General features: G+C 59.4%; 1 protein-coding gene across 2 annotated transcripts in view; it reads right to left on the bottom strand.

Annotated features, from left to right (window-relative positions):
* Nucleotides 1-5,246: 5,246 nt before the first annotated feature.
* Nucleotides 5,247-26,605, bottom strand: part of NHEJ1 (non-homologous end joining factor 1) — a 140,646-nt gene continuing 119,287 nt past the window's right edge. Inside the window, exons 6-8 of one of the 2 annotated variants that reach the window (XM_065560452.1) lie at nt 8,968-9,085; nt 8,560-8,696; nt 5,247-5,808 (exon numbers count right to left, since the gene is read on the bottom strand). In XM_065560452.1, the coding sequence (XP_065416524.1) occupies nt 5,728-5,808; nt 8,560-8,696; nt 8,968-9,085 (336 nt within the window). In that variant the 3' untranslated portion in view covers nt 5,247-5,727. Of the gene's footprint in view, nt 5,809-7,379; nt 8,151-8,559; nt 8,697-8,967; nt 9,086-26,605 lie in introns of those variants that run through there. The other variant, XM_065560453.1, reaches the window with a different exon arrangement.

Here is a 26,605-nt window from a genome sequence, read left to right as displayed (position 1 = left end):
GTGTGGGAAGGGCAGAAGCAGGCAAAGCGCTGCACAAAACGAGCCCCCCCCCCACTTCAAAGTGTGGGGGCATAGATGGCACTTCAGGGACAGGCAGACCCTGCTGTCACCACAGGGCAGGAGGGAGCAAAGTTCTCTGCCGGGGGGGGGGCTATTCCCCTAACCACTGGTGGGTCAGTGAAGGGGGAGCCAGGACTCCTGGGTCTATTCCCAGCGCTGACGTGCCGGGTGACTTTGGGCAAGTTCTGACTCTTTCTGTGCCTCAGTTTCCCCTCTGTACAAGGGGTGCTGACCTCAGGGAAGGTGCTTTGAGATCATCACGTTATTTATAGCATGACCCTCCCCAGTGCATACTTGGGCACCTGGCACTGAGCAGAGCAGGAAACCCCCCAGGGTTGGCCCAGGCCTGCTGGGGGCTGCCGGCGCCCCGTGGCCCCAGGCCTTGCTGAGCAGAACCAGGACCAGCCCCGGCGGGCACAGAGCAGAGGGCCCAGCGGCAGGCCGGCTGAGCCAGGGAGGGAGCTGCAGTCTAGGTGGTGCTATTTCCTTAGTTTTGTACCAGGCCAGCTCGGGATTTTCCTCTCCCGGCTGGGCTGGGGTTCCCCCCCCTTTTCTAAAAATACTTGAAAGCGACTGAAAGGTCCCTTTAATCGAGGGCACAGAGCAGTTGTTAAGGCCACGGGCTGGGGCGCGGGGCCATGCCCTGCATAACGGCTTCATTAAACCCTGCGGAAACTAATATTTGTGGACTCAAATGATGGAGGCTGAGCCTTTAACGTGCCCTGGGAGCCTGGGGAGAGATCCCAGCCGCACAGGCTGGCGCTTGGCTATGGGCCATGACTCCCTACACCCTGGAAGCCTGCCACTGACCCAGGCCAGCAGGGTCCCCGCTGGGGTCAGGGCCCCTGGGGCTGGGATTTCTCCTGGGAGCAGCGCTCACTCTGGATGTCAGCAGGGTGGAAGCCCCCCATCTCCTGCTCCCCTTTTCCCTGCAGGAGATTCCTGCTGAGACACAGCGCTGAATCGTGCTGCAGACCGCAGAGCGCAGCTGAGCTCTGGGCCTCCCTGCCCCACAGCGTCTCCCTCACAGGGGATTTCCCAGCCCATCTGTTTGGGGCTCCCTTGTTTATGCTGGACTCCTGTGGATTATGGGCTGCAGTGAGCAGCCTGGCTCAGGCAGGGCCCTGTGGGATCCCTGCTCCGCTGCACCCCACCTGCCCCGCAATCCTGCAGGTGCACAAACACCCCGAGCCTCTCACCCCGGTGCCTGCCAAGCTGCACAGACAGCAGGAAAGCGTGGGGTGGAGAGATGTGAGGGAGAACCCTGCTGCTGAGGTCGCCAGTCAGTGGAAATTTGGGGATCTCGTTCCGACCTGGGTATAGCACAAGAATTTCACTGAGACTGGCACAAGGGCTGGGCTAGCAGGGGATTGAGGGGCACTGGCAGAGCAATGGGGGAGCCCAGGGTGGGTAGCAGGGGGCTGCGGGTCGGGAGTGAGGGACACTGGCAGAGCCCATGGCTGGGAAAACAGGGGGCTGCAGGTCGGGAGTGAGGGGCACCAGTAGAGCTGGGGGCAAAGCTCAAGTCTCTGGTATGTTTTGGGGGCCTTTCACTGTTTGAAGCTCACCCCCCAGCACGGGCTGGCCAGCCCAGCGCTGCCAAGGCCCCCGAATGCACAGAGCCAGGTGCCCCTGGCCCGCTGCGAAGGCTCTCGTGGCTGCCAGACGGCACAGAGCCCCACATGGGCCTCTCCTCCAGCCCAGCGATTAATTCTGCCCCTGCAGCTCCAGGGGCTCTGCACCCTCCTCCCCGCTCGCCAGGACAAGGGATGGGGGGAGCAGAGACATCCATTGCTCACAGGAAAGGGACGAGGAGCCACCCTGAGCTGCTCTTTAGAGCCCCCTCCCTACCTAAAATTTCCCCTGGCGCCTGGGGAAGGGGCAGGGCAAAGAGCAGCAACTCCGATTGGCTGCCCTTCCCGAGAGGGCAGGGAAGTGGGGAGAGTGGCCAATCAGAGGGGTCTCCACCCAGGCAGGGCTGAAATTCATGAGATCCCAGCCCTGGCCAAACTCCTGTCTGGCACTGGTTTCCCGGTGAACGCGTCCCAGGGAGTGGCCAGTGGCCAGCTCCCCCCCGTCCCCAGGCCTGGATCCACCTTCCACTGTCCCACATGGGAATAAGCAGCACGTTCATTGGAAATCCAGGCACCACGTGGCAAGGGCCCGGGGAGACGCCCTGCACGGCTGCAGCAGCATCCTGCATTGGGAATCGGCCCCCACCCCAGCTATGAATGGGGTCACTCTGCTGTGCTCCAGGGAGGCCTGCAGGGCCCCTGGCGCAGATTTGCACTGAACATCCCACCCTTGCGGTCACAGGAAAACCTTCCGAATAGGAGACAGGCCCAGAGGGACACATGAACTCACCCTGTCCCCCTCTATTGGGTTTACACTGGAACCTAATGATGACACTTCAACATCATCAGCATTAACGATTTCACAGCTGACCTTTCCTGCAGAAGCACTAAACTAAGAAGCTGGATGATGGGAGTTGGGTCTGAGATATTCAACTACCCTTCTCCCACTTTTTAAGTCCCCTCTACCCCAAAGTGGGAGGGGAAAGGGCTGTACTCTCCCCCCCACCACTCCAGGCCAAAAGCCTCTTCCTCATTCAGGAGAAGCCATCACACAGTGAGTGGCCTGAGTCAGTTGGTGACTGCACAGAATGGGGATGTGGGTGCGCTAGGCTCAGGCTTCTAAAGAAGGCAAAACTGCCACCCACCTGCTGCCCCCATCCTACGGCAGCTGAAACAGGCACTTCCGTGACAAGGAAGCAAGAGTCAGAGGCTATCGGGGAGGGGAAGCCCAGGGCTGGGCTACCAGGGGGCTGTGGGGTCGGGAGTGAGGGGCACCGACAGAGCTAGGGACAGGGGGAGCCCAGGGCTGGGCTAGCAGGGGGCTGTGGGGTCGGGAGTGAGGGGCACCGACAGAGCTAGGGACAGGGGGAGCCCAGGGCTGGGCTGGCAGGGGCTGTGGGGTCAGGAGTGAGAGGCACCGGCAGAGCTGGGGGGAGGAGCCCAGGGCTGGGCTAGCAGGGGCTGTGGGTCAGGAGTGAGGGACACCGGCAGAGCTGGGGACGGGGAGCCCAGGGCTGGGCTAGCAGGGGGCTGCGGGTCAGGAGTGAGGGGCACCGGCAGAGCTGGGGACAGGGGGAGCCCAGGGCTGGGGTAGCAGGGGCTGTGGGTCAGGAGTGAGGGACACCGGCAGAGCTGGGGACGGGGAGCCCAGGGCTGGGCTAGCAGGGGCTGTGGGTCGGGAGTGAGGGGCACTGGCAGAGCTAGGGACAGGGGGAGCCCAGGGCTGGGCTAGCAGGGGCTGTGGGTCAGGAGTGAGGGGCACCGACAGAGCTAGGGACAGGGGGAGCCCAGGGCTGGGCTAGCAGGGGCTGTGGGTCGGGAGTGAGGGGCACCGGCAGAGCTAGGGACAGGGGGAGCCCAGGGCTGGGCTAGCAGGGGCTGTGGGTCGGGAGTGAGGGGCACCGGCAGAGCTGGGGACGGGGAGCCCAGGGCTGGGCTAGCAGGGGCTGTGGGTCGGGAGTGAGGGGCACCGACAGAGCTAGGGACAGGGGGAGCCCAGGGCTGGGCTAGCAGGGGCTGCAGGTCGGGAGTGAAGGGCACCAGCAGAGCTATAAAGACTCTGGACTCAGGACACCCTATGGTCCCAGCAAGCCCTGCTCCTGCTCCACGTCCCAGAACACAAAGGCGGTGGGTGCTGTACACTGACCCATAAGTGCTCAGCTTCCCAGGGATCCTGTGGCAGCCCCAGCCCCCAGGTAACAAGGTGGGGAAGGGGAAGCAGCCAGCCACCTGCCCAGCTCCAGGAGCTGCACTTTCATGGACCCCCAGAGAGGAATATGACCTCCCTCCCCACAGGTAACAAGTGCATCTGTGCTCAGACCTCCCCCATCAGCCTAACCGCCCCGAAAGCTGAATGCTTCCCCTGCCCTGGGGAACAGGAATAGACGCCCCCCCCAACCCACATACCTCCAGCTGGCCTAGGCACAGGGTGGGGAGGAGATGACCTGCTGGATAGGCGAGGAACAGCACAGGCTGCAGGAGCCAGTCTGTGGGGAGTGCAGAGCCCCTGGGTCCTGCTCTCCAGCCTGGCCCCATGGCAAGGAGGGGCAGGCTTTCTGGCTTTAGTGCCCTGCTGGGGCCTTGGCGCTCACCCCCCCAGGCAGGGAGCCCTGCTGGTTCAGGAGCAGAGGGCTCCTAAGGGAAGTTGCCCCCAGAGGCTCAGTGCCCGGGATGCAGGCGACTGAGGCTGGGCCCCCCCATCCCAGACATGAAGAGTTGGCCCAGGGGAAGGTCTAGCATGTGAAGGGGTGGGGTAGTGCCCCCGCCTGCAGATCCAAAGCTGCTGTGCAGCAGCGCCCCCTAGTGCTGGGGACACAGTGTAAGGGACAGGCTGCACGCACGAGCTAGTGCTGAGGGCCGCTCCAGACCCAATGAGGCTCTAAGCGCCTTGCAGAGGGGGCAGCGTGGCACGGAGGCAAGCCGCCCTCAGGCCCTGCATGGGCTAAGTAACCCGCCAGACCGAGCAACGGCTGAACCCTTCCTTAAACATCAGTTACCGCTTCAGAAACTGCTTCGAAGCACCCCCTAGGCTGTGCGCCCAGCGGCAGGGCTGACTCACCGCTGCTTATGGGGCTTCGGCCACTCCCAGCAGAGAAGAAATCAAAGATTTCCCTGCCTCAGGGCGGGGCTGGTTGGCACCCAGACTCTCCGCCCAGTTCTGCACCGCTGGGCACGAAGCCCAAGGCCTGTTATCTCAGGAACTGGCACCCTACAGCCCAGCCCATGGCCGCCTCGTCTTCAGTGCAGAACTGCAACCCCTGGAGCACCTGCGGTGCCATCGACCCCCTGTGGAGATGACGCTGGAGCAGGGCATGCTGGGAGCTGTAGTCTCCACAGGCCATGCCTCCAGCTGGAAAATGAAGGAGGCTGCAATTGGCTCCGTTTCAGGTGTTGCCCTGCGGCTCCTGGCTGGGCAGAACCTCTCTGAACCTTCCGGGAGAACTGGAGGCGCGGAAGGCAAGGGGACCAGCTGCAGGGGCAGAGGCTGTGAAGGGGACAGGCTGGAGAGAAGGGCCAGGGCTTTCCTGGGACTGAAACCTCTCCTATGGGGTACCTGGCAAGACCAAATGGGAGGAGCCAGAGCTGGCCCCACCCCCAGCCAGACACAGCCTCCTCGGGCAGAGAGGGGCCTTTATTGCAAAAAAGGAAGTGTGGAGCCACCCGTCGAAAGAACAGGAACCTGCCCCCCTCCCCTCCATTCAGCTCATCCACATTCTCAGCCCTGAGGAGCACGGAGAGGGGCAGCCCACAGCTGGCGGGCGGGGTAAGGGCTGGGCAGGAAAGCCAGGCCAGTGTGAGGAGAGGAGATGCCTGCCACACCAGCTCTGCCAGTGGAGAGGCCTGGCCCAGAGACTGCCCAGCATCTAGTGGCCACAGGTGAAGTGAGAAGGGGCCGAACGAACCTCCTTCATCAGGATCTGCCATGGGGGGAGAGGGCCCCACCCGCTGTCTGGAGCGGGAGCCCTGGTTGGCCCTTCTAGATGCTGCATTAGGGATTCAAGGCTCTGTGCTGGTGTCCTGGAGCTGCCGTGGTGAGCAACGAGTGCCTGGGGCCAGACCCCTTCCCACGGCAAGGGGGACGGGCAGCGGTGTGTCAGCCGAACAGCCCCTTTGCCTTCTTCCTCTTGGCCTTGGACACGGGCAGTCGGGCTCTCTGGGCTGGAGAGGAGGGAGTCTGGAACCAAAGGAACCTCTGTCAAAGCAACGGGGACACTCCCGCGGGCCGGGTCTGTGCGTGAGGCTGTGCACGCATCGGTGTGCATGTCCATAGTGCTGGGACTAGGGGCACCGGGGGGCTGCCGCACCCCCTGGCTTGAAGCGGTTTCCATCATATTCAGCGTTGACAGTTTGGGTCAATAGACCCCCACTGTACATGTCTGCATGCATGTCTGTCTGGGCATGCATCCGTGTGTGTCTGCGTGCATGGGTGGAGCCACATCTCTGGGCATCCGTATGTCCACGTGTGTACACGCATGCACAAAACAGGAGCACTACAGACCAGCCAGAGCTTCTCCAGTCCCTGCGTCCCAAAGCACTTCCCAGCCCGTAGCTCCCGGCACGTACCCAGCTGGGATGGGCACAGCCGCGCCACCCTGCAGGGCAGGGCAGGTGGAGAAGGCCCTTTGTTTCCAATTAAAAGTGCGGGTTTGATGGAAAAATGCTGCCTAGCCCAGTCACCACCCCAGAGACAGTGAGGGACTCCCAGTCCCAGCACTCCCCCGACCCGGCTTCCAGAGCTCCCCCCCACTGGCTCCTAGCTGTGTGCAAACGACACACAGGAAAGCTGTGAGCGACAGATGCCTCCTCCCTGGGGCCCGGCCCGGCCCTGCCCTGCTGGGATGCAAGCCCCAGCGTCATGCCGCCAGCTCTCGCCAGCACAGCTCTCTGTCCCTGCTGGAGCCCAGCCACCCTCACACAGGAAGTTCCAGCCCCAGCAGTTTCCAGCCTTGCCCAAGGGAAAACCTTTCTGAGTGGCTGCCTGCCCTGCTGCCCCGCCTCCTGGGGAACAGCAGCCAATCAGAGGTGGTGTAGGAGGCAGGCAGAATTCTCGCCCCACCCTGCAGGGGCCAGAGGAGTTTTGGGGTAGGGGAGGAGGGAGAGGGAGCAGCCAACACCATTCTCACAGAAGGGGAGTAGGGAGCAGAGCCCTGCACTGGGACTGGGATCCCGCAGGACCCGCTGCCATGATGGTGGGAGTGGGTGAAATGTGCTTTGTTGCAGGCAGGATTGGGCGGGCAAAAAACCAGACTGCGGGAATTTGCGGGAAATCACTAAATCTCTCATCAGTTCACCAAGAGTAGCCTATTCAGGACATTGCTAATTATTTTGTTTAAACTTCTCTTTCCTACACCTGTTTATCTCCCTGGCTCTGGCTCTGGTCAGGTCAGAAAATCACACTCCCAGGGTTTGTTGTTTGTTGTTCTGGGACGTCACGTACGCGCAGACGGTCGCTGTGGTATCAGCTGGCTGTCAGTGCTACGAGCAGTTTTTCTGTTCAATGTTTTTCAAAAAGCAGTAATAATCCTGACACGGAAATAACTTGACTGGGATGTTTCAAAGTTCTAAAAACAGCGCTTAAGTGGGTTAAAAATTTCCAGTTTTTTTTTAAACAACTTACTTTTTATAATCATTAAAAAAACCTGCGCCTTTTAAGGCAAAATTGTGGGGCAATTTGTTTTGACGTTCCGTGTGATAGACACACAACAGCAGTTTGTCAGAAATAGAATTTCAGCAATGCAAAGCAAGTTTTGCCTTTTTTAAAATAAAGGTTTTAATACTTACATTTAAGCGAGGGATAGAAAGAGACTTCATGTCTATTATAACAGGAGTTAAAGTATTTTATATGTGGTTTAAGCAAGATTTGTTTAATTCTTTTAGTGGTAAATATTGTGTCTGAATTCCATTTAGAATATATGAACCCACCGTGGTGGGTTTTTTTGAGTAGCACGGGGGAATCTGTCTCTCTTGCAGGATCTCAGGTGTTTATGGGTGGGAGCGGGATAAAAATGCAAGAAACAATGTGGGAGCAGGGCAGTGGGAGGGGGTATTGCAGGGCGGGAGCAGGATTAAAAAAACAGTCCAAGGCAGCGCTCTAGTAGGGAGAATACAGAGCCCAGCAGGCCCCCTCCTGTGAGCCATGGGTCAATCTGCTCTCTGCTCCCCTCCCCTGTCAGTGGGTCAGTCTGCTCCCCCCTCCCCTCCCGTGAGCCATGGGTCAGTCTGCTCCCACTCCTCCGCGTCTCTAGAACACCTCTGTGGGCAGTTCCAGAGGGGGCTCCCACTGCAGCGCGTCCTGGCCGGCGCAAGGGAAAGACGACCCCTGGAGCTGCAGGAGTGGGCTGGGTGGCACAGCACCACCCCACAGCCGGGCCAGGGTCACCTCGCTCTGTGTCCTGGGGATCTGGTAGCTCTGTAACTGCACACCGGGGGAGTTCACAATCCAAAGCTGGGGGGTGTTTAGACTGGACACGTCCCATTAGGAACTTGGCTGAGACCCACCAGGTCACCAAACAGCCCCTGGATGGGAATAAGCTTTGATCAAATAGGGCTAGAAAGGCTCCATGTACACAGTACTCTGCGCCAGCCAGTTCCCGCCCTGGGGCCAGACCTAGAGGGGACAGGCCCCATGGCTCATTGCCCACCCCCTGAGCCAGCGAGTCCCCTACCCTTGGGCTGGATCAGAGCCAGCAGCCCCTACTCAATCCTCTGAGCCAGCCAGTCCGCACTGCAGGTTGGCTTGTGTCAGAGATCGAGGAGGGAACAAGGGCTCCGGAGCAGAACCCAGTGGCTGCAGGCACTTGGTGGAACCTCTGCAGGGTGGAGGCTGCTCAGGACAGCTTGTCTCTCCCTCCAGACCCAGCCATTCCCCCGTCAGGTCTCTCACACCGGCCTTCCAGGAGGCTGCTGGTTTGGGAGCTGCACTTACCGCTGTGGCTCCCAGGCTCTGGGGCAGGTCAGAGGGTGGCTCAACCTTTTCCTGCTGAGAACCCAGTGTGACCAATGAGTCCATGGCCTCCCCAGCCAGCTGGGGAGACGAGGTGAGCTCTGGGGTCTCGGCATCCCCTGTCCCAAAGAGAGAAGGCAGGAGTCAGATGCATGTGAGGGAGCAGAGAGGCCAACAGCTAGGGGAGAGGGATGTCGGCCCCCCACTGACGCTGGGAGCAAAGCAATACCATCCCTAGCTACAGGGACCAGACCCTCCCTGCCAGCCAGGCCAGAAGCTCCCGGACCATTGGGATGGGGCAATGCCCAGTGCCCCCCACACCCCTCGTGGGAAGGGGCCCCTGGACACATTTCCATCTCCCCTCCCACCCATCGGTTGAAGGTTGCTCACCTGAGTGGTGCCGCTTCTGCGCTGCCCTCGCCTCCTGCCTGGCCACGGCCGTGTAGAGATGCTGCAGGGTGCTTGTGAATGCCTGGCCGTCCCCTGCACCGCACAGCTGGGGCAGACTCTGAAAGGGACAAGAGGCACCGTCAGTCCCTCTCTGTACCGTGCCGACACCTGGTGCCCAGGCCGACGACGCTGCTACTGACGACTGTGCTCGGGTTAATTAACAGGGACAACAATACCCACCTGGGGACTTCACTGATCCCAGGCCCTCAGCTCCATCTCATCTGAAACACCCCCAGCATGTTACTTTGCCACTACCTGCCAGGAGAGCGCCCCCTACTGACCCCACCCGACACCCTGCAGCACAGCGCCCCCTAGTGCCATGTTGGGACCAGCACTGACTGCCAGGGGAGAGTGCCCCCTACTGACCCACCCCACTCCCTGCAGCCCAGTACCCCCTAGTGCTATGCTGGGACCAGCACTGCCTGCCAGGGGAGAGCGCCCCCTACTGACCCCACCCTGCTCCCTGCACCACAGCGCCCCCTAGTGCCATGCTGGGACCAGCACTGTCTGCCAGGGGAGAGCGCCCCTTACTGACCCCACCCATTCCCTGCAGCACACCCCCCTAGTGCCATGTTGGGACCAGCACTGACTGCCAGGGGAGAGTGCCCCCTACTGACCCACCCCACTCCCTGCAGCCCAGTACCCCCTAGTGCTATGCTGGGACCAGCAATGTCTGCCAGGGGAGAGCGCCCCTTACTGACCCCACCCATTCCCTGCAGCACACCCCCCTAGTGCCATGCTGGGACCATCACTGACTGCCAGGGGAGAGTGCCCCCTACTGACCCACCCCACTCCCTGCAGCCCAGTACCCCCTAGTGCTATGCTGGGACCAGCACTGCCTGCCAGGGGAGAGCGCCCCCCTACTGACCCCACCCCACTCCCTGCAGCACACCCCCCTAGTGCCATGCTGGGGCCAGCACTGTCTGCCAGGGGAGAGCGCCCCCTACTGACCCCACCCCATTCCCTGCAGCACACCCCCCTAGTGCCATGCTGGGACCAGCACTGACTGCCAGGGGAGAGCGCCCCCTACTGACCCACCCTGCTCCCTGCACCACAGCGCCCCCTAGTGCCATGCTGGGACCAGCACTGCCTGCAGCGGGGTCAGCAGTGACTGCCAGGGGGGAGAGCAAGCCCCGCCCCATAGCACCTACTTACTGCTTGGCAGCCTGCCATCCCAGTGCCTTGGGCAATGTGATGGAGGTTTGATATAGAACACAACTCTGGTGCCCCCCTTCTTCTGGGAGTGCAGGGGTTAACTGGAGTATGTCCTCACCGTTGGGGAGCTCGCTGCCTGCTCCCCCAGCACATCACCCCATTCCGGAGCTGGGCCCCATCCGAGCACTGGCCCCACCCCCGCAAGTGCAAACCCGTTCCTGGCCCATTACTGTAGGGCTGTGGGAACACAGAGATCAGAGATAGCAAGTCCGGCTCCTGGCCCGCGTGGCCCCCACCCCTTTCCCTCTGGCATTCCCTCTCCAGAGCCCAGCACCAGCACTGACTCATCCTCACAAACCAGGGGCTGCTCCCACAGCTGATGGGGACTGGGACAGATCACATGGGCGGGTCCCAGGCCAGCGCCGATGCTGGGACACTGGGCTCAAGGCATAATCTGCTAGCTTCAGTCTCCCAGTGCCTCACACTGCACAGTGGGTGGCTCTGGCCTGCTGGGGGCCTGAATCCGTGTCACTACTATTCTTGATGTTGCAACAGCACCAGCCAGTATCAGGACCCGCTGCCAGGCCTGAGAGATCGTCCCTGCCCCAAGGACCTTGCAGGCTAACCTGAGATGGGCGAGGAGGCAGGATTACTAGCCGAGGCCACACTGGGAGTCTCTGGCAGAGCCAGACGCTGAACCCGGGTTTCCTGCATCCCTGGCCAGCACCTTGACCACAAGGCCAGCCTGGCCCTGTGGGAGGAGATGTGGTGGCGCCCTGCTTGCCGTGTGCAGATGAAAAACATGGAGCTGCCTTAGTTCAGGGGCGCTGCACGCAGCCACCTCAGCCTTGGCCCAGGGCCAGCCGGCACTATGGAGTGGAAGAGGTGTCTGGGGCACTGCTGGCCTGGCAGCTTGGTGCCAATCTGGGCCCTGCCAGGGCAATGGGCACATGGGCCTACAGGCCTGCACTCAGCGCCCAGCAGGGTTGCTCTGGACCTGGCCTTGCAGAGCTCCTCCCGCAGGGGCTGAGCAGCTGGCAGGACAAGCCTGCTCCAGCACTTGGCAGAGCCCTGCTCCTCCCCAGCTGTGCACACACACACCTGCTGCAGCCTGTGGGCTGGAGTCACATTCAGCAGAGGATTCCAGAGGCCTGCCTGGGGCTCTGCGCGCTGAGAGTCATTCATGAAATGCTGCTGATAAGATCTAATGGGAAGGGCTGCGGCTTCCCCTGCAGGAGCGACTGAGGGTCTGATTCAGGCAGCCGCCTGTGCGATAAGGGGCGGGTGAGGCCTGGGCCGGGGCTGAGTCTCAGCCAGGCAGGGGCGAGCAGAGAAGGGACCCCAACCTCTAGCAGGGCACCCCGTCCCCTCCCCGCTCTGACTGAGGAGGCTGGATTCCTGAGCACCCTGCACCACGGCGCAAAGCTGTGCCCACCAGCAGCCCCAGGGCAGCATTGACCTGGGGGGAGGCAGCAGAGAGCCCTTCTGCAGAACTCCAGAGCCCACGCCAACCCAGGGCCTCTCAGCACTGCTCCTGTGGGGTGGCCCAGGCCACCCCCAGTCCTGGGCACCCCCCACAGGCACTGCCTACGGAACAGGGAATGGGCCAGCTCTCGGACAGCTGAGCGGCCAGTGGAAATGGAGTCCATGGCCAGTGCTGGGGTCACATCCCATCCCATCCCAGGACACATGACCAACACCTGCCTTGGGAAGGCCAGGACCCCGTCCCCCACACCTCCAAGGGCATCAGAGGAGCTAGCAGCTGGTACCTGCACAGCGAGACGAGCCCCCTGCCCTTTCCGCTTGGTCACATGGGCTGCTGCAATGTTCCCCAGGGCAGTGCCATGCTGCACCCCAGAGCCAGCAGTCACTGAAACACCCATCTCTGCTGGGCCCACTTTCTCTCCCATCCCCTCTCTGGCACCAGCAGCGTCCGTCCCTTCCCCTCCCTCCCCATTTGTTTGCTAGACAGGGTCCCTTTCCTGGGTAAATATGCCCAGGTGCCCCGGGGACTCAGCAGGGCTCATGTGAGGGGGGCTGTGTGCCTCGCACAGGCTGGGCGTTGCCACCAGCTGTCTGGCACCGTGAACAGCTCTGTGTTCCCCACCACCGCCGGTACCTCCAAACGGCCACATTTGCCATCCCGCTGCAAAGCAAATGACTTTCCCAGTTTGTTTTTCCTGACTGTTTTTTTCTTTCGCTCGAGTGCGTGCCCGCCCAGCTCGGCGCTGTGCCAGGCGGAGCAAGTGTCATGCTCGGCCGGGAGGCGAGTGCTGCAGCATGTCCACAGGAAACCAAACAGCACTTGCCACATCTCTACCTCCCTGTGAAGTGAGTCGCCATCCTGGGGCTCTGGGGACAGGAGTGGCCCTGGCCAAGTAACACAGGGCTCCTGGGGGAGCACTTCAGTCCCTCCCCCGAGGCAGGAGGGACTCCCCTGTTCAATCATCAGAGCCACGCTGCTCTCACAGGCCCAGCTGAGTTTGGATGGGGCTGCTGGCCTCCGTGTGCTCCCTCTAGGCCTCGAGTCCATAGGCCCAGCGGCGCCGGAGCAGCTAGCCCGAGTGAGGAGAGGGCCCCCCCCGCCGTTATTTAAACACACCCAAGTAGCAACAGGGACTTGGCCGAGGTTCCCACCCCCAAACCCGCAGAGCAGGAATGGCAGCACCCATGCAGCTCCTAGCAGAGCAGGGCAAACGCGCACAGGGCCAATGACGGGGGGGGGGAAAGCCGGTCCAAATTACCGAGGTCTGGTGGTCCGGAAGGGGGCCCGGCTTCCCCAGCTTCTCCCCCTCCCTCGTCGGCCCAGTTTAGCTGGTCCGCCCTTGCTGGGGGGGGGCCCCGAACCCGCTCTTGGCAGCCCTGAATGCGCAGACGGCAGCACGGCTCCCGCCGCACTCAACAGGCGCAGGGACAGCAGCAGCAAGCACAGCTCTGCGTGCCCACAGGGAAATTCCCAGGCAAGGCTCTCACTGCCCCCCCAGCTCATCTTCCTCATGCCCAGCAGGGGGCGCTGGCTGTGGGGGGAAGCCCCCGGCTATTCCAGCCCCACCTCTCCCAGCAGGGGGCGCTGTGGGGAGCGGGGGGGGGGGCCACTGGTTGGGAGGGGAGCCCCCGGCTATTCCAGCCCCACCTCTCCCAGCAGGGGGCGCTGTGGGGGCAGGGCGGGGCGCTGGCTGGGAGGGGAGCCCCCGGCTATTCCAGCCCCACCTCTCCCAGCAGGGGGCGCTGTAGGGAGCGGGGGGGCACTGGCTGGGAGGGGAGCCCCCGGCTATTCCAGCCCCACCTCTCCCAGCAGGGGGCGCTGTGGGGGCAGGGCGGGGCGCTGGCTGGGAGGGGAGCCCCCGGCTATTCCAGCCCCACCTCTCCCAGCAGGGGGCGCTGTAGGGAGCGGGGGGGCACTGGTTGGGAGGGGAGCCCCCGGCTATTCCAGCCCCACCTCTCCCAGCAGGGGGCGCTGTGGGGGCGGGGCGGGGCACTGGCTGGGAGGGGAGCCCCCGGCTATTCCAGCCCCACCTCTCCCAGCAGGGGGCGCTGTGTCATGGAGCGCTCTCTGCTATGGATGCTGTACCCAGACACGCTCGGCCCAGACTGCACTGATGGAGACGCAGCAGCTCCCTGCCGGGGGGAGGGCGCACATCGCGAGTACTTTACCCCCCAGCCCCAGCACAAGGCAAACCCATAAACCTGCCTGCAGCGTGTGTGTCAAAGGTCTGAGGGCTAATCTCTGCCAGCTCTGCCTGCTCCACACCCAGACAGCAGGGAGAACAAAGTGTAACAGATAAAGGCCAGTTCCTCTGCGCTAGAGGGGGGCGTGGATCTGCTCAAGGCCAGAGTCCACCGCCTGCGCCTGGCAAGGCACAGCAGGGGCCTGCGGCTGACATCCCCTCCTTCCCGGCCTGGCGCGTCTCCCTGGGGGGCTTGAGGGACATTGCTGACAGGCCCCTTGGCTGGTGCTGGTCCCGGTCCCGCCCAGCAGGTCTCAGCCCCGCTTGCTGGGCCGGGACGGCTGGAGCACGGTGGCCCACTTGCACTGCAGAGAGGCTGCTCTCAGTGTGGAGCTGAGGGGAGCCGCTGGCACCAGCGCCCAGGGCCCATGGGCCACAGGAGGTTCCCAGTCACACAGGCGAGGGGTGTAGGAAACGGCTGCCTGTTCTAGGGGCTCTGTGCTGCCCAGTGGCTGTGCCAGGAGTCAAGCACTCGCCCCCACTGGCAGGCCGGGCCAGCCTCAGCCCACCACTACCCTCACGGGACTGGAGCCAGGACTGCTGCAGGCCTCAGGAGGGCTTCAGCAGTCTGTGCTAGTCCCCGGGATAGTGCTCCTCACCCCCAGCTCCAGGGGCAAGCCATTGGGCTGGGAGTCAGGGGCCACGGGGGCAGTTCCTGGGCAAAGGAAAGCACCAAGAAATCAGCTCTTTGAGCCATGGCCCCCTGAGCTTCACTGCATTGCTGCTCCTAAGTCCCGGCACTTCTGGGCTCGCTGCCAGTTCAGCCTTTCGAGCGCGAGACCCCCAACCCCTCACCACGCACTGGGGGCTCTGGGACCCAGATCCGAGCTCGGTCAGATTTGGAGAAAGGTGCCAGAGAAGGAAGGTGAGGAGGAGAGGGCAGAGACAGGAGTGCACTGGGCAGATGCTGCCAGCAGCTGCCCCTGCCCCATTGCCCAGGCAGCCTGCAGGGCTTCTTTGGGGGAGGCAGTCCAGGCCCCTCCGGCAGCCCTGAGTGCAGTATGCTGGGAGAGCAAGGGGGAGCCATGGGGCACGAAGGTACAGGCGACTGCCCCTCCTCCACAGCCAGGCACAAGAGGCAGCTCCCACCTGCTGCCTTGGCAATGTGAAGATCCATGACCTGGAGCGGCTGCTTTCCTTGTGCTGTGACCCAGCCTGGCGTCTCCCTGCCCGCTGCCAGAGGCGGGAGGGACTGCCCGAGGGGTGAACGTCCCTCTCTGGGCCATCCTCGGCACCTCGCCAGCACCTCGCCGACGTGCACACCACTGCCTGCGAGGGAGGGGGATTCAAGGAACAGAGGGGAGATGGGTCCAGCACTTCAGGTGACCTTGCCCCATGGCATAAACACACAGATCATGGGATGGAACAGCACGTTCAGAACCGCTACAAGGGAGCAGCGCAATGTTCCCCTGTGGAACTCCCTGCAGCAGGAGGCAAGTGCAGGAGTCACACACATCCCATGCAGGGCAGGGGTGATTTGATGGCCATTGGTCACGTCTGCAGCTCAGCACTAAGATTAGGATACGGGCCCTCTGCCCAGAACTGCCCCATGCTCTGCCCCTGGGCTATGGACACCACTCACAGGGCTTCCTAGGGGTTGCTCCTGCACGGTCACCAGTGGCCGGGGCACCTGGGCAAAGTGGGCACTGTGCTGTGCCCGCCACGGAGGCATCTCAGATCGGCTCCCCCAGCTTTGCTCCAGAGGCTGCAACAGCACATGAAGCCGGGAAGGTAAATGCACTTCAAAGGCAGACCAATAGCAGCCAATGGAGGCCGGACGCAGCCCAGATCAAAGGCACAAGCTGGAGTCATAATTCAGAGAAAAGCAAACAGCAGCTCCCAGGAAAGTCGGGCACGGCAGCGGAGTGAGCAAAGTGTACCAGATAGCACAGCGCACGGGTCAATGCCCCGGGGAGGCGGGCACAGGCAAGTCGCAAAGCACAGGGCACAGCGACCCCTGCTGCCTGCTACTACCAATGCAGACTTCTGTCCAAGCTGGGACAGAGCTGTCAATCCCTAGCCCCAAGCAGCAGTGCCCTAGCTGAGCACTATTGTGGGCAGAGCACTGGGCTCCTGGGATTTCACCCTGTGCCACAGAGATCTGCTCAGATAACACAGCTGGTGGGATCACACTGACACCCCGGGCACTGCTGCCTGGTGCAGCTGCACCCCTGAGAAGGCAGCAGGGAGAGATTTTAAGCAAAAGCTTGTTGTAGCCCTGGTCCCTGGGCCAGATCCTGAGTGTGTGTAACTCCGCACAGCTCCACACACAGCAAGAGTGCTAGGCTCTCTCATGCCAGCTGAGGAACAGGCCCCAATTCGAGGAAGAGCTTGTCTCCCTAGTGCCTAGCAGCACTTAGACTATCAGGGTTGGAAGAGACCTCAGGAGGTATCTAGTCCAACCCCCTGCTCAAAGCAGGACCAACCCTCAACTAAATCATCCCAGCCAGGGCTTTGTCAAGCCTGACCTTAAAAACCTCTAAGGAAGGAGATTCCACCACCTCCCTAGGGAACCCATTCCAGTGCTTCACCACCCTCCTAGTGAAATACTGTTTCCTAATATCCAACCTAGACCTCCCCCACTGCAACTTGAGACCGTTGCTCCTTGTTCTGTCATCTGCCACCACTGAGAACAGCCGAGCTCCATCCTCTTTGGAACCTCCCTTCAGATAGTTGAAGGTTGCTATCAAATCCCCCCTCATTCATAGAATCATAGAATATCAGAGTTGGAAGGGACCTCAAGAGGTCATCTAGTCCAACCCCCTGCTCAAAGCAGGACCAATTCCCAGCTAAATCATCCCAGCCAGGGCTTTGTCAAGCCGGGCCTTAAAAACCCCCAAGGAAGGAGACTCCACCACCTCCCTAGGTAACGCATTCTTCTCTTCTGCAGACTAAATAAATCCAGTTCCCTCAGCCTCTCCTCGTAAGTCATGTGCCCCAGCCCCCTAATCATTTTTGTTGCCCTCCACTGGACTCTCTCCAATTTGTCCACATCCCTTCTGTAGTGGGGGGACCAAAACTGGACACAATACTCCAGGTGTGGCCTCACCAGTGCCAAATAGAGGGGAATAATCACTTCTCTCGATCTGCTGGCAATGCTCCTACTAATATGCCGTTAGCCTTCTTGGCAATGAGGGCACACTGCTGACTCATATCCAGCTTCTCGTCCACTGTGACCCCCTAGGTCCTTTTCTGCAGAACTGCCACTTAGCCAATCGGTCCCCAGCCTGTAGCGGTTCATGGGATTCTTCCATCCTAAGTGCAGGACTCTGCACTTGTCCTTGTTGAACCACATCAGATTTCTTTTGGCCCAGTCCTCCAATTTGTCTAGGTCACTCTGGATCCTATCCCTCCCTCCAGTGTATCTACCTCTCCCCCCAGCTTAGTGTCATCTGCGAACTTGCTGAGGGTGCAATCCATCCCATCATCCAGATCATTAATAAAGATGTTGAACAAAACCAGCCCCAGGACCAACCCTTGGGGCACTTCACTTGATACCGGCTGCCAACTAGACATCAAGCCGTTGATCATTACCCGTTAAGCCCGACAATCTAGCCAGCTTTCTGTCCACCTTATAGTCCATTCATCCAATCCATACTTTTTTAACTTGCTGGCAAGAATACTGTGGGAGACCGTATCAAAAGCTTTGCTAAAGTCAAGATATATCACATCCACCACTTTCCCAATATCCACAGAGCCAGTTATCTCCTCATAGAAGGCAATCAGGTTGGTCAGGCATGACTTGCCCTTGGTGAATCCATGTTGACTGTTCCTGATCACCTTCCTCTCCTCCAAGTGCTTCAAAATGGATTCCTTGAGGACCTGCTCCATGATTTTGCCAGGGACTGAAGTGAGGCTGACCGGTCTGTAGTTCCCCGGATTCTCTTTTTTCCCCTTTTTTAAAATATGGGCACTATATTTGCCTTTTTCCAATCGTCACTGGCCAATGGCTCTGCAATCATATCTGCCAACTCCCTCAGCACCCTTGGATGCATTGCATCCTGCCCCATGGACTTGTGCACGTCCAGCTTTTCTAAATAGTCCTTAACCTGTTCTTTCCCTCTCGCTGCCATGCCCCCAGGGTTGCCCCAGCTCACCAAGAGCAGATGTTGGAATTTCAAAGCCACAAGCTTTGAGCCATGTCCAAACAGCGCCAATGGGGTGGGAGGGGCACACATCAAAGGGTCAAAGGGAGATGAGTTTTTAAGCAAAGCCGGGAACACTTCCCTGCAGAGTGGTGACTCAGTGGGCGATCAGGCCATTCCAGGATGCCAGCATGTCACCTGCAAGCTCCAGGAGGACGCAAGAGAGCAGGAGGCATCAAGCCCCTGGGGCACAGGGTGTTGCCTGTGTCACATGCCCAGAGAGGGTGTCCCCTCCTGTGCACACCCAGGAGCTATTGAGCCTGGACGTTGCTGGGCCCGACGGACTGCCAGGAGGGACACAGGCTCCTTGCCAGCATACCTGGCTGAGGCTCTCTCTCATGGGACCAGTAGCAGTGAGGGGTCCATGTGGCACCATGGCTGTGGGTTTCCTTAGTGACCAGAAGGGAGATGCCCCATGTTCTCAGCAGGGAGTTCTGCACAGGGTGGCATTGCCCCCAGGCACACAGCACCTCTGCCAGCTCCTCTGCTGAGCCTTGGCCATCTGGATGTCTCGGGAGAAGCAGGAGGTACGTGGGGTGGGGCCTGGCTCTGGATTCAGTCATCATGTGCTCCAGGAGCTTTGTCTCTTGCAATTAAGGTTAATCCTTGTCTTCCGTGGGCTGGAGATGTGTTCTGGGTTGAGCAGCACGAGGCTGGCATGGGCTAGCTGTTGCTGACCTGTGCCCGACTGTCCTTCTGCACTCGGGGCCTGGCTGGCACTGCCCATGGGAGCTGTTGCAAACAGGGGCTTGGCTGGGACAGGAGAAGTGCCACAAGGCACAGTACCCCACCCTCTATGCCACTGGGCAAGGAGCAGACTTGGCTGTAGGCAAGTGGGGCTGCTCCCGGCTGTTCCTTCTGCAATAGGAGACCTGCTGCCCACCCCACTGCTATAGGCTTCCCCCAGCGTTCCCCACCCAGCTGTGCCGTGGGATAAACAAACTCAGACTGCGATCGCTCCACAGGCGTGCGCCCCAGCCAACGGCTAAGCCAGCTCGGCCGCCTGCCCTTCTCCATGCCAGCGACGCCTGTGCAGCCCCCCATCAAACGCACCGGACGCTGCACTGGACAGATGCTGGCTCCTAGGCCCGAGGACCCTGCATTCAGACCCCAGTGGCTCTGGGAGCTGAGGCTCGATTTCCCAAGCTGCAGCTCGTCAGCTGCCCAAGCCCCCTGAGTCTTCATATTCCCCCAGGAGCTGACCACAACCCTCAGTGACTTTCACTGACAGAACCAGTAGGTGACACCTGCAAACGACTCAGGCCACTGACCACCTCTCCCGCGAGTCACTGACACACAAAACAGGCCTGGTCCCAGCCTGGCACATCCGGCGTTCGCCGGGCAGCCTCCCTGCATCTCCGTTCCCATCACAAAGCCTCTTCCCTGCCTACCCCAGACTGCCTCAGGGGCTCTTTTTCCTCACCACTCTCCTGAGGAAACATGCTGTGAGCTAAGGGCAGCAGCAAGAGCGTGGGCTTGTCGGAGCCTAGGGGCCATCGCAGAGCTGCTTCCTGGGCTTGCCCCCAGACGCTGAGTTGCACCAGAGCCAAGTCAGCTCCTGGGGCAGTAGGGGGGGTGCAGGGCAAAGGGGTTGGTTTGGGGCAGGCCCCAGGAGAGGAGCTGGGTGGAGCACACAAACCCTCCTTGTCCAGGGAGCACTGCTGGGGAGCTACTTCGCCCTCTGGCTGGGGAGCAGGTAAGCAGCTGATCCCCAAAGCCCTGATCCCAGCCCAGGCTGGGGAGCTGGAGAGCCAGCAGCAGCTCACGGCGAGCGGGGGATGCCCAGCATGTTATGACTACCTGGCCACAAGGCCAAGTGGGCTGCGTGGGTATCAGATGGAGCGACTCAAGGCTATGGCAGGAGGAGCTGTGCGATTAGTGACTGGCAAAGAATTCCAGGGGGCTCCTGGCAGGGCCGGCTCCAGGGTTTTGGCCGCCCCAAGCAGCCAAACAAACAAACAAAAAGCTGTGATGGCAATCGCGATCTGTGGTGGCAATTCAGCGGGAGGTCCTTCGCTCCGAGCAGGAGTGAGGGACCGTCTGTCGAATTGCCGCCGAAAAGCTGGACGTGTCGCCCCTCTCCGAAGCGGCCGCCCCAAGCACCTGCTTGGTAAGCTGGTGCCTGGAGCCGGCCCTGGCCCCTGGGCAGACAGAAGCCCTGATCCCTGCTACAAGGCAGGCAGTGCCTGAGGGGAAGAGAGGAGCTGCTTCCCCATCCTGTCTCTGCAGCGCCTCATGCCTCGGGGAACCTCAGCTGGAAGGGGGGGGCTAGGCAGGCTACAGCCGTGTCTGCAGGGGCCAGGCGTGCTGAGCGCTGCCTTGCCTTCCGGCCCAGAGGGCCTGCGTGGTATGACAAAGGGGGTGGCACCACAGAGAGCGATGGGCATGGGGCACATCAGCACAGGGACTTTCAGGAGCCATCTGAGAGAGGCCTTGGGGGCTAAAATTAGATTGTCAGGAGGAAGGTTTCAGTCTGGGACCTTCACTGTAGTTCCCTCTGAAATGCTGCTGGTTCCCCATGTCGGCCCCACTAGGAGACTCCTGCCAGCCAGACGTGATGGTGCCACAGAACCCAGGCACCAGGGAGCGCTAGGGCTGGCTTTTCCACACCGGGTTGCCAGGTGCTAATGCCGATGGGCAAGACTCCGATATAGCCCCCGCCCCGATTAGCGCCTCCTGTTCCAAAGAGCCCGCGCAGAGTCACCGGGCTCTGCTCCAGGTGAGGGAGGGTGACGGAGTGTGGCCCAGTGCAGAGCTGTGTCTGGGGCCGGACACCTCTTACTGACCATGGCCTGCAAGAACAAACGGTGGCTTTTAGGTTCCTGGCACAACCTAATCTGACAAAGCATATTGCTAAACCTGAAGCACAGACCACTATTATTCACCCGCTTCGTGCAAGCCCCTGGCTATCAAACTGAGGCCTCCAGCCCAGCCCCTGACAGGCAGTGAGTTCCACAGGTTACTGGCGTGTCAAGCATAACACACATCTCTCCTGATAGTATCACGCAGTGACAATACGTGTCTCCTGGAGGGTGAAGAGCAGCGCCCAGTCTGCCTTCTCTCTCCCAGGCATCATTCCCTATGCTGCTGTCATGGCCCCTTTCCTTCGCTTCCTCTCCAAACCAAACAATCCCATTCTTCTCAACCTCTCCCCACGTGGGATGTCTCTCCGGGCCCCTAATCACTCTCTGACCCCATCTTCCCTGTCTGAGACAGGATGCCAGGTTCCCAGAGGAGCGCGTCCAACTGATTGATAGACGGGCACTCCACTGGTTCCCCTTCCCATTCCTTCACCAGCCTGACTCCCCCTTTGCTTTTGGGACCACACTGCACGCTCAGCCAAGATTCTCTCTGAGCTGCCCACAATGGCCTGCAGGCAACAAGGGGATCACCCTGGGCTGGAGCAACAATCATCCATCCATCCTTCCACACTGCCCCACAGCACGAAAACAAGGAGGGTGCACAAAGGAATGGAAGGGCAACACCTTCACAGCCACCTGGAGGGAGTGCTACCCTGCGCGCTTCATTTACAGCCAGCTTGTGGAATTCACTTGCTGCGGCCCAGGCTGTGCTGAGTGAACCTTCGCACTATTCACACACCTGCTACCTCACAGACGTTAAAGCCAGAAGGGCTCACTATGGTCACCTCGTGACGTCTGCCACTGACATAGCTTCTCCCAGTCACTCCTGCAGTGCCGCTGTCAGAGAGCCGTCCCATCTGGCCAGAGAGACTCCGCACCATGGGAAGCCCCAAAGCCTAGGGGAGCCATACCACCGGGTCATTCCCCTCCCAGGTACAAATCTGCATCTTATTTCCTGTCTGCATGTGCCTGGCTCCAGTCCCTGGACCTCGCTCTGCCCTTGTCCGGTAGGGTGGGAGCCCTCTGCTACCACCCGCGATCAGTTCCACTTCCATCTCCAGCACCCCCCATGCAAAGGGGAGCCCTGTGCACAATCCAGTGAGATAACCCGGGGCTGAGCAAATCACCACCTCCTGGCATTAGCCCAGCCCTGCAGGCGTCAGAGAAGGGTTCCCCCGTCCACACCAAGGGCATGCAGGACACTGCCTTGCCCGAGACATCAGCTGCTGGCCCTGCTGGAGGCAGGGTCGCAGGCTGGCTGGACCAATGGTTTGATCCGCTAGAGCAAATCCTCAGCTACTGTGTTAGTGCCAAATGCCAGAGTCTAAATCGGTCGCTCTCGTGGATGGGGACTGACCCTTTCATTATCACACCAGAGCTTTCTCAGTGGCTGCAAACATTCCTCTCTGCACACCCCACATTCCTATTTTTTAATATATTTTTAACTGAAAAACAGAGCGATTGGGGCCTGTTGGAAATTACAGGCTGGCTGCTGCGGCTTGTATGTCAGATCTGCCCACATTCCCGTGGCGAGCCTCAGCACATGTTCCACCAAGGGCACGCTTCAGAATTCACGCTGCAGCCAGGCACCAAGGGGCGTGGGCCAGGGGAGGGGAGCTCCAACTTTCCCAGGCTCACTCCCACCAGCGGGCTCCATAGAAGTGGTGTGGTGGAACGGCACCCAGGGAATGGCACTGGGACTACCGAGGTCGGCCCAGCAGCAACGGCTGGCAGCTCTGTACCACTCCACACTGGGTGCAGGATGACTTGGTGGCCTGGGACAATTTGGAATCTGCCCTCAAGGCCCCTCCCTGGTCATCAGGCCTCCCCCACATCATCTCCTTCCACAACAACAGCAACACACTGAGAGGCGTTGAGAACACATGCCACACCCCTGGCTGTCTCAGTCTCCCTCACTCAGCACCCTGGAGCCCTGGGTGGCCTCGCTGCTGTCTAGGTACCCAGCTCCCACCAGATCAGTGCCACCATCAGTGCCCAGCACCCCTCCCAGTATAGAATGCCAGCTGGTGCCTACAAAGAGCCATTCAGTTCCCGTCCTGGATCAAGTGGAGAGAAAGAAGCGCGCGCACTCGCCCGGTGAGTGCAGAGACCAGCGCCCCTGCTCGTCTCTAGCCCTCCAGACACCACTGGCCTCCCAGGGAAGCTGACAGACACGACTCCCAAGTTCACAAGACTCTTGTCTGGGGAGCCTCCCACATCTCTCTCTGCCAGCGACATCTCCAACCCGAATTCTTCCCTCCCCCGCACCCTCACATCGGCTGGGACACAAGAAGCACAAGAGCCCCCTCTGCCCATCCTGGGCAGGTCACTGCCCCTCCAGACCAGATCAGCCCTCGGACAGCCCCCATCCTGCTGCCAACAGCCAGCCTAGATGACTTGTCTACAAAACGCCCATTTGCTGCTTGCTTCCCCTCACCTCTGTCCACCCGTCTGTGTGCCCATCCTCAGGCTGTGAGCTCCAGGGGGAGGGGAAATGCCAGGAGAGTGCCCAGCACATTGGAAACACCACCAGAACAAATAACCAGTAGCAACTACATGAGCCAAACTGAACAACTCCTGGACTCTGCCCAATTCCAAATCTGCGTGAGAGAAGGTGCTGCCCAGCTAGAGGGCAGGGGTCAGAGGGGCACCCACAGTTTCAGCCCACCAGACCCAGACGAGGCACCAGTGCCCTGCACGCTCGGCAGAGTTCACAGAATATCAGGGTTGGAAGGGACCTCAGGAGGTCATCTAGTCCAACCCTCTGCTCAAAGCAGGACCAATCCCAACTAAATCATCCCAGCCAGGGCTTTGTCAAGCCGGGCCTTAAAAACCTCTAGGAAGGAGATTCCACCACCTCCCTAGGGAACCTATTCCAGTGCTTCACCACCCTCCTAATGAAAAAGTTTTTCCTAATATCCAACCTAAACCTCCCCCACTGCAACTTGAGACCATTACTCCTTGTTCTGTCATCTGGTACCACTGAGAACAGTCTAGATCCATCCTCTTTGGAACCCCCCTTCAGGTAGTTGAAAGCAGCTATCAAATCCCCCCTCATTCTTCTCTTCTGGAGACTAAACAATCCCAGTTCCTTCAGCCTCTCCTCATAAGTCATGTGCTCCAGACCCCTAATCATTTTTGTGACCCTCCGCTGGACTCTTTCTAATTTTTCCACATCCTTCTTGTAGTGTGGGGCCCAAAACTGGACACAGTACTCCTGATGAGGCCTCACCAATGTCGAATAGAGGGGAACTATTACGTCCCTTGATCTGCTGGCAATGCCCCTATTTATACAGCCCAAAATGCCGTTAGCTTTCTTGGCAACAAGGACACACTGTTGACTCGTATCCAGCTTCTCCTCCACTGTAACCCCCAGGTCCTTTTCTACAGAACTGCTGCCTAGCCATTCAGTCCCTAGTCTGTAGCAGTGCATGGGATTCTTCCGTCCTAAGTGCAGGACTCTGCACTTGTCCTTGTTGAACCTCATCAGATTTCTTTTGGTCCAATCCTCTAATTTGTCTAGGTCCCTCTGTATCATATCCCTACCCTCCAGCGTATCTACCACTCCTCCCAGTTTAGTGTCATCTGCAAACTTGCTGAAGGTGCAGTCCACGCCATCCTCCAGATCATTAATGAAGATATTGAACAAAACCGGCCCCAGGACCGACCCTTGGGGCACTCCGCTTGAAACCAGCTGCCAACTAGACATGGAGCCATTGATCACTACCCGCTGAGCCTGACGATCTAGCCAGCTTTCTATCCACCTTACAGTCCATTCATCCAGCCCATACTTCTTTAACTTGGCGGCAAGAATACTGTGGGAGACCGTATCAAAAGCTTTGCTAAAGTCAAGGAATAACACATCCACTGCTTTCCCCTCATCCACAGAACCAGTTATCTCCTCATAGGAGGCAATTAGGTTAGTCAGGCATGACTTGCCCTTGGTGAATCCATGCTGACCATTCCTGATCACATTCCTCTCCTCTAAGTGCTTCAGAATTGATTCCTTGGGGACCTGCTCCATGATTTTTCCAGGGACTGAGGTGAGGCTGACTGGCCTGCAGTTCCCCAGATCCTCCTCCTTCCCTTTTTTAAAGATGGGCACTACATTGCCCTTTTTCCAGTCATCCGGGACCTCCCCCCGATTGCCATGAATTTTCAAAGATAATGGCCAATGGCTCTGCAATCTCATCCACCAACTCCTTTAGCACCCTCGGATGCAGCGCATCCGGCCCCCATGGACTTGTGCTCGTCCAGCTTTTCTAAATAGTCCTGAACCACTTCTTTCTCCACAGAGGGCTGGTCACCTTCCCCCCATACTGTGCTGGCCAGTGCAGCAGTCTGGGAGCTGACTTTGTGCGTGAAGACAGAGGCAAAAGAATCATTGAGTACATTAGCTTTTTCCACATCCTCAGTCACTAGGTTGCCTCCCTCATTCAGTAAGGGGCCCACACTTTCCTTGACTTTCTTCTTGTTGCTAACATACCTGTAGAAACCCTTCTTGTTACTCTTAACATCTCTTGCTAGCTGCAACTCCAAGTGTGATTTGGCCTTCCTGATTTCACTCCTGCATGCCTGAGCAATATTTTTATACTCCTCCCTGGTCATCTGTCCACTCTTCCACTTCTTGTATGCTTCTTTTTTGCGTTTAAGATCAGCAAGGATTTCATTGTTAAGCCAATAATCTGAAGTGGCATCTGAAGAAGTGAGGTTCTTACCCACGAAAGCTTATGCTCCCAATACTTCTGTTAGTGTTAAAGGTGCCACAGGACTCTCTGTTGCTTTTTACTATTAAGTCAAGTTGGTCGCCTGCCATATTTACTATTCTTTCTACACATCGGGATGGTTTGTTCCTGCAACCTCAATAAGGATTCTTTAAAATACAGCCAGCTCTCCTGGACTCCTTTGCCCCTCATATTATTCTCCTAGGGGATCTTGCCCATCAATTTCCTGAGGGAGTCAAGGTCTGCTTTTCTGAAGTCCAGGGTCCGTATTCTGCTGCTCTCCTTTCTTACTCGTGTCAGGATCCTGAACTCGACCATCTCATGGTCACTGCCTCCCAGGTTCCCATCCACTTTTGCTTCTCCTACTAATTCTTCCCTGTTTGTGAGCAGCAGGTCAAGAAGAACTCTGCCCCTAGCTGGTTCCTCTAGCACTTGCACCAGGAAATTGTCCCCTACACTTTCCAAACACTTCCTGGATTGTCTGTGCACCGCTGTATTGCTCTCCCAGCAGATATCAGGGTGATTAAAGTCTCCCATGAGAACCAGGGTCTTCGATCTAGTAACTTCTGTTAGTTGCCGGAAGAAAGCCTCGTCTGCCTCAACCCCCTGGTCTGGTGGTCTATAGCAGATTCCCACCATTACATCACCCTTGTTGCTCACACTTCTAAGCTTAATCCAGAGACTCTCAGGTTTTTCTGCAGTTTCATACCGGAGCTCTGAGCAATCATACTGCTCTCTTACATACAACGCAACTCCCCCACTTTTTCTGCCCTGCCTGTCCTTCCTGAACAGTTTATATCCATCCATGACCGTGCTCCAAGTCATGTGAGTTACTGCACTCACCCTCTGCAGGGATGGAGCCACCCACCCTGAGAAAGCTGCAGTGGTCCACCCACCTAGCGCCTGTGAGCCCATCCCTCGGTGCCCCGTCCCTGCACTGGCTGGCCAGTGATACAGAGCCCAGC

The sequence above is a fragment of the Chrysemys picta genome, chromosome 11 (genome assembly GCF_011386835.1).
Source record: "Chrysemys picta bellii isolate R12L10 chromosome 11, ASM1138683v2, whole genome shotgun sequence".
NCBI classification, from domain to species: domain Eukaryota; kingdom Metazoa; phylum Chordata; order Testudines; family Emydidae; genus Chrysemys; species Chrysemys picta.
This window is presented reverse-complemented; position numbering and strand designations above follow the sequence as displayed.